The sequence below is a fragment of the Taudactylus pleione genome, unplaced genomic scaffold (assembly GCF_031769625.1).
Source record: "Taudactylus pleione unplaced genomic scaffold, aTauple2 ptg000711l, whole genome shotgun sequence".
Taxonomy (NCBI): Eukaryota; Metazoa; Chordata; class Amphibia; order Anura; family Myobatrachidae; genus Taudactylus; species Taudactylus pleione.
Window position 1 is genome coordinate 13,063,158 of NW_028285113.1, and position 7,684 is coordinate 13,070,841.

Below are 7,684 nucleotides of genomic sequence, written 5' to 3' on the forward strand. Positions count from 1 at the left end.
ATTGGGGTGTAGGTGGAACCCGGAAGACCGGACACCAACAGCAAAGCTTTTCAATCCCAGGATGCTCCGGTCCTTCCTTCTGTACCCCGCCCACAGCCTGAGTGCATTTCAGTTCTGTTAACAAGCCCAAGGCAGGAGCAGGACAGGAGAGAAGGAAGACTGGTACACTGCAGAATCACACTCTCACACAGAGAAGGAAACAAGTGACCAAGAGAATAAACCCATAGAAACCAGGTGTGTCAGAGTGGGTTCCCTATGGACCCTATGGACTTTGAAGAAAGAGAGTTATCAAAGGTAAGTTTTACCATAACTCTCATTTTCTTCTTCAGGGTCCATAGGGCTCCACAGGGAGACATTGGGGATGTCCCAAAGCAGTGTTTCGAAGGAGGGAACGCTCTTGCGCCGATAGGAGTGCCCTACACCCGAAAAAAAGCATCCTGAGAGGCAAATGTATCAAAGGCATAAAACCTAACAAAGGTGTGGACAGAAGACCAGGTGGCCGCCTTGCATAGCTGTTTAGCTGAGGCGCCACACCAGGCTGCCTACGAGGGACCCACAGAGTGAGTAGAATGAGCAGAGACTGTAGTCAGCACAGGAAGGCCGTCTGCTTTTAAGCCTGTGAGATAGTAATGCGAATCCATCTGGCCAGAGTCTGTTAGCTGGCCATCCCTTCTTGTGGAATCCATATAGGACAAAGAGGGATTCTATTTTCCTGATAGAAGTAGTACGGTCCACGTAGATCTTTAGAGCACGGACCACATCCAAAGATGCCTCACCTGCCGAGAGGTCTGGTGAATTAAAGGCCATAACCACAATTTCTGCATTCAGGTGGAAGCGAGAAACCACCTTGGAAAGTAAGCCTGGGCGTGTTCGAAGAACAGCCCCATCCTGATGAAATATCAAAAAAGGGGGAGCGGCATGAAAGCACCCCTAAATCCGATACCCTATGGGCAGATGCTATAGCCAGAAGAAACAGTCTTCACAGTGAGCCATTTGATATCTGATTCCAGAAGTTCAAATGGAGGTTCCTGAAGTGCTTTGAGCACCACTGACAAATCCTATGGAGCCACAGGAGGGACAAAGAGAGGTTGTATCCATAGAACACCTTGCATGAAAGTGTGAACATCCAGTATAGAAGCAATCTTACGCTGAAACCAGATAGACAAAGCAGAAACTTGCACTTTGAGAGATGCTAGGCGGAGGCTTAGATCCAGTCCAGACTAAAGAAAGGCAAGAATTCGAGAAACTCTAAAGACCTGCGGGTCATAGTTTCATGGAGCATACCATTGGAAATATGAATGCCAAATTCTGTGGTAAATCCTGGCTGAGGTCGTTTTACGTGCTCTGAGCATGGTCTGGACCACAGAGCTAGAGAATCCCTTAACTATTAGGAGGGATGTCTCAAGAGCCAAGCCGTTAAAGACAGGTCTACTCGTAGAGGAAGTTGAAGAGGAACGTCTTAGAAGATCAGAGTACCAATGATGTCTGGGCCAAGTCAGAGCTATTAACAGGACTGTGCCTCCCTCCTGTCATGAATTTCTGAAGCACTCGAGGAAGCAGGGATATTGGAGGGAAGAGATATGCCAACTGGAAGGTCCATGTCACCGACAAGGCATCTATAAAAGCCGCATCGGGGTCCTTTGTTCCTGCTCCATAAATTGGAAGTTTGTTGTTGTGTCTTGAGGCCATGAGATCCACTTCTGGAAGACCCCATTTGTCCACTAGAAGCTGAAAGACTTCTGGGTGTAGAGACCATTCTTCTGCATGCATGTCGTGACGGATGAGGATATCCGCTTCCCAATTGAGAATCCCCGGGATGAACACTGCGGAGATGGCTGGGAGACTGCGTTCAGCCCATGTGAGAATGTGGGACACTTCTGTCATTGCCGATTGACTTCGAGTGCCCCCTTGATGATTGAGGTATGCCACAGCCATGGCGTTGTCGGACTGTACTTGTACTGGCCTATTTTTCAGAATATTCTGAACCAGAGTGACAGCTCTGTGGATGGCTCGAAGTTCCAGGATATTGATTGGCAACATTGCCTTGACTGGGGACCATCGGCCCAGGAAGGAGTGTTAGCCGGTTACTGCGCCCCACCCTCGGAGTCTTGCGTCCATGGTGAGGAGAGCCCAGTCCGGGATCCAAAAGGGACGACCCTGGTTCAAATGGGGAGTCTGTAGCCACCAGGCTAGGGACAGGTGAACCTCTGGGGGAAGGCTCATCGTCTGGGATTTGAGCAGATGGGGTAGCCTGTTCCACCTGGAGAGGATCAGGTGTTGCAGGGACCTGGAGTAAAGTTGGGCGAACGCCACCATGTTGAAGTTGGACACCATTGATCCCAAGCCCTGCATTGCAGAGTGAATCGACACTCTGCGATTGTGAAGCAGTGTGCGTAGTCTGTACTGTAGTGCTGAAATCTTGTCTGCCGTCAGGAAGATTCTCTGAACTCGAGAGTCCAGGAGGGCTCCCAAATGTACCATCCTTTGAGAGGGTGTCAGGGAACACTTTTTCCAGTTGATCAGCCAACTGTGCATTTGAAGAAAGGTAATGGTTACTTGCAGATGGCGTTGAAGAGTCTCTGGGGAGTCTGCCAATGGCAAAAGAGATAGGCCGTAATAACTTCCATGATCTTTTAAAGACCCGAGGGGACATTGAGAGGCCAAATGGCAGAGCCTGAAATTGGTAATGTTGCTGTAGTATAGCAAACCGGAGATATTGTTGATGAGAAGGTGCTATAGGTACATGTAGGTAAGCTTCCTGAATGTCCAGGGATACCATAAAATCTCCAGGCTCTATAGCTAGGATAATAGAACGGAGAGTTTCCATTTGAAACTTGGGCACCCTGATAAACTTGTTCAGAGAGATTGAGGATAGGCCGATGAGACCCATTGGGCTTCTGAACTAAGAAAAGGGTAGAAAAATAGCCCTTGCCCCGTTGTGAGGAGGGGACCCGAATTATTACTCCTGAATTCAGTAAGGACTGAATGGCTTTGTGGAGCAGCAGGGCCTTGTTGAGTCCGATGGAGGTCCTGTGCAAAAGAACTGTTGGGGGGTCGCCTCAGGAAGGAGAGGGTGTATCCGTGGGAGACCACTTCTCTTACCCTGGAGGATGGGCTGCAGGGAAAGCGCCTTATCCCCTGGCTGACGTTAATCACCGGGTCCCCTGGCCTTAATAATGGCCTTACTAATATGAATCTGCGCTAGTATGTTAAAGCCCCGGTGGTCTAGTGGAGTAGGAGGCAAGACTGCACTAATACGTGGGTCCCTGTGAACGGGGTTCCACCTTACCTGTCCCCTGGATTCCAGACTGCAGTCTGGGGGTCCGGGAACCCTGTTAGCTTGTCCCCTCGGATCCCCGCCGGGAGTACCTAGCGCAGGCTTGGTGGTACAGCACCGCACAGAGGTGATGGGGTTGCAGCACAGACGTCCAGAGGACAGTCTAATGCTGCTGACCCTTCTGGTAGAAATAAAAATTTAATGAAATCAAAAGAATAAAAACTTGGGCTGTATAAGGCAGACCCGTTATAATGGTGGTCCAGCTCCTTGCCGGACACCAATGAAACTGAAGTGCCCTCAGGCTGTGGGCGGGTGATAGAGGGAAGGACTAGAGCATCCTGGGATTGAAAAGCTTTGCTGTTGGTGTCCAGTCCTCCAGGTCCCACCTACACCCCAATGTCTCCCTGTGGAGCCCTATGGACCCTAAAGAAGAAAACTTTTTTTATTTGTTGTAATAGGGGGTATAAAAAATACATTCAACATAAAACACAGAACATAAAAAGGTCCTGATCACCTACCCATACTAAATTAGTCACAAAATGCAAGGCAGAATGAATCATGTAATCCCGCCACTGTATCTAACCATCTGCCTGAGGTTGGACCAGATGGGTACAACACAGTGGTAATGTCACCACTCTTCGTCCACCATGAAGTAAAAACTGGTAAGGAGAATGTGTGCTACAGCAAAATGGCCGCCACTCTCCAGCACAGTGACTACATGAGTTACTCTCTGTCCAAGAATGTGTGATGACATTATTATGGGTGATTTGCACCCAAGGAAGTGAGCTGATTTACTGGACATGTGTGTTCCATTAAAATGCATGTGTGTTGCTTTACAGTGCGTGTGTGGTCTTCATTATAGGAGACATGCCCAAGGATGTGTGATAAATTGCATGGAACTGGTGGAAGGTATGATAGAACATAATAAAGTCCATTTTATGGCACCCTTTCTCAGACACAATACGGCTCCTAGATTCAGTAAATGGGAGGATAGACCGAGGGGCCTCACTCTTGTAATGGATCTATTAGAAGAAAATGAAGACAAAGTAATCTCTACGTTATTATTTTACCCCTCTGGCCACGTGGAGTAGTTCCCTTAATTAGCTGTAAAATATTTGGCTGCAAAGTACAATTAGTTTTGCTCAGATACTTGTACAGCTATAACTAGACAATTGTGGGCCCCATGTACGGCCCAAGGGTGAAAACAGCACGTACGCACCAAGCCTTTGATATTGTAGTGCCGCTATACCAATGACATTTAAGACAATTTGCAGGATTGCACCCAGCTTACTATTTCAGGGAGAGTAGACAAGTATGATTCACCCGCACATTGTCGTCAGCGTGGTTGGTCCATCTAGGACTGGAGTCCCGGGCCCGCACACTCTGGGCCAGGCCTCATGCTCCCTTCAGTGGCTTGCCATGCTGCAACGGCCCGTCTCTCACCCCCCGGGCCGATTCATAAACTTGGTGCCGTTCGGGCAGCGTTTAGCCTCTTTGGAGCATCTGCAAAAGTGCAGAAGCAGGGCAGTAGCGAGGAGGCTTCAGCCCAGCTTCTCTACCCATCCGGCTGCCTACAGATGCCGGACGCCCTTCATTAGAACCACTTGAGTGGCTGCCCGCACCTGTCTGTCCCTGCTGGCCTCCCTCCTCCGGTGATGATAACAGCGCCACACCACTGGGGGACCCCAAATAGACAACAAGGAGTAGGCTGGAGCTCAGCTGCCTAACAAGTAGGAATGCCAGCTGCTGGGGCCCAGGAGGACTGAGCAGAACCCAGACCACCCATCAGCGAAGATATTAAATATATTACTAGTAATTAAATATATTATGTAAGGTGAGGGGGGAGAAACTAATTAAGGGTGGTATTCAATTAGTTTTGCACTCGCGGAAAAGTTTTGCCTGCCCGACTTTTCGCCGACATCGCGTTTTTTGGATGCGGAAATTTATCGTGCACGTCCTCGCTATTCGCCTTATCCAATTACAAACCACGCAAACACAGCAAGCGGCGGAAATCAGCGTGAACACCCCAAAAAGAAGCACTAATATTGGGGATCACTGTAGATGTGTCCGAAAAGCCCTAATAAAACTGTTTGGGGTACGTAAGCTGTTTCAATAGCTTCTTATTAGCGTCTTTGCACAAGTGGTGAAGAATGGCATTAAGTAGTCCTGTCAAATTTGGGGTACTTGAAAATGGGTGCTAGCATATTTTTATGTCTCAAAAGTTAACTTTAAAAAAAACATGAAAAACCACCCTCATACATGCACCTGCAATCCCAAAAACACTTGGCCCCTCCTTACAGCACCCCAAGAAGTCTACTTTTTTTCACTCCCAAAATGAAAGTACTTTTTTGGGGGAGTTCTTCTGTTTTTTCACGGGATTTTTTGACACATCTGTCCTTTGGGGGGCTGTCCCAAGGGTTCTGAGTGGTTATCCCACGTTTGCACCCCAAAATCAAAATGTTGCACTTCTTTTCTCCTGCTATTCAGAGGCAAATCTTTTTCGCCTATTACATCGCAGTGACTTACCGTGTAGGCGAAAACCGTCTGGAATTTAATTTGGAGATAAGTTCCGACCACGCGAAAAGCCCCGATCGGCGATACTTTTTTAGCGGAAAACAGCTTTTCACTTCTAATTGAATACGGCCCTAAATATATAAGGGGTGCGGGGGGAAAAATGTGTTAAATATATTATATAATACTCAACAGTACACACAGCAATATGGATGAAATATTGTTTTAATTTGCCTCAAAACGACATATCGTCCTATATATTTCCTAATGTGTATCCACCCTTAGATTTGGATGTGCGCTAATATTGTATTATTATAAACAGTGAATGTCATCTTGAGCAAACAGCTACATTGTTTTATTTCCTTGCAGTGTGCTCTAAATAGTTTAGAAATTCAATTTTAAAGGGGAAAATGTGTTAACAGCACATAAAAAAAAGAACAATCAACAAATCTGTGACTGGCTAGTAAACAGTAAGGGGGTACATTTACTAAAGTGAGAGTTTTTAGAAGTGAGTTTTAGAAGAGATGTTGCCCATAGCAACCAATCAGATTCTACTTAACATTTAACTAACACCTTCTAGAAGATAATAGCTAGAATCTGATTGGTTGCTATGGGCAACGTCTCTTCTAAAACTCACTTCTAAAAACTCTCACTTTAGTAAATGTACCCCTAAGCCTTACCTGTATTGTTGTGGCTTCAGTCGGTAAGGTAAATGAATCAGGGCACTATAGCAGACTTTATACTGATGGTGTCGGCAGACAACACACTGTAAGAAAATTCCATTTGGGAAGTTGGTAAAAACCAATGATTCCATTGCAAAGACAAATCTACATAACCCATCTCCTGTCATCTGTCTCCTGAGTTATATGCCAGCTGCATGCACTATTCCTACCCCTCTAGTGTACACATTGCAGGGAGATTCTCTAGCAGTCATATAAGCAGGAAATAACCTCTTGCTCCCATCTGACACCATAGAAATATATAAGATACTTATGTATCAGCCTAGAGGAAGATATACTCTGAGCATGAACCTGTGTGATAAAGTAGCTTCTCGTTGATATAGCAACAGAACTCCCGGATGTGACATCAAGAAGGTTTGCTCCCCTCCTGTACAGTAGCCCTCATGTCATATCTTAGCTAGCAATGTCAATGCAGCTTCTATATGTATCGCTGTTTGGATCTGTAATAATGTATTACTAATGAGTTGGAATCAGCCCTATAGGTAATAGTAGGGAACCGGCGCCCAAAACAATGATGGCCGCGGCGGCTTATGTTGCAGGATGTGTTTGCTCCATGGTGTCCCTACCGGTAAAAGGATAAATTGCAATCAGGGATTCATTTCAATCCTCCTGTAAGCGGCGCTAGAGCAGTGATTGCACAATGTAAACGCTTGGGAGAGAGAATATCCTTATTTGTAACTGCATTACTGCAATATCTACATATTAAGCTAACTTGTTTGTGTAGTGATTTATATGGTTGTGCAACATCTTAATCCTCGTTAGTGGTGTTGTAAGTGTGCACTGGTGACCCTGGTGTTAAAAAAAAAGGTACTTCCATATCTGTGCGGCCCCCTGCTGGAGGCGCTGGTTACGCTACTTACGTATCTTCACTAGTCAGTGAAGATACGTAAGTAGGGTAAAGATCAGCCAGTGTCCAACGTCATTCCCTACCATCCAAGTGGTCATGGAGGGGGAATATATCCTTGTGGCGACTGAAGCGAGCCACTGTGCCCGTAAGGGGCCGAATGGTATTTCCTCATGTTTACGCTACTTACGTATCGTCACTGACTGGTGAAGATACGTAAGTAGTGTAGCCAATAAGCTTGGTAAATCTGACAGCTATGAAACCCCCATAGAAACCTATGTAGAAAATGGAGGAACCACATATATTGCGGAC

General features: G+C 46.4%; 1 protein-coding gene across 3 annotated transcripts in view; it reads right to left on the reverse strand.

The window, feature by feature from the left end:
- Positions 1 to 6,906, reverse strand: part of CUNH11orf65 (chromosome unknown C11orf65 homolog) — a 42,647-nt gene extending 35,741 nt beyond the window's left edge. The window contains exons 1-3 of one of the 3 annotated variants that reach the window (XM_088456685.1): positions 6,820 to 6,906; positions 6,469 to 6,554; positions 5,804 to 5,922 (exon numbers count right to left, since the gene is read on the reverse strand). Coding sequence is in view for 1 of the 3 variants with exons in the window: in XM_088456684.1 (XP_088312810.1) it covers positions 6,469 to 6,638 (170 nt within the window). In the remaining 2 variants the exon portion in view is untranslated. The other 2 variants (XM_088456686.1, XM_088456684.1) reach the window with 2 other exon arrangements.
- Positions 6,907 to 7,684: the final 778 nt, after the last annotated feature.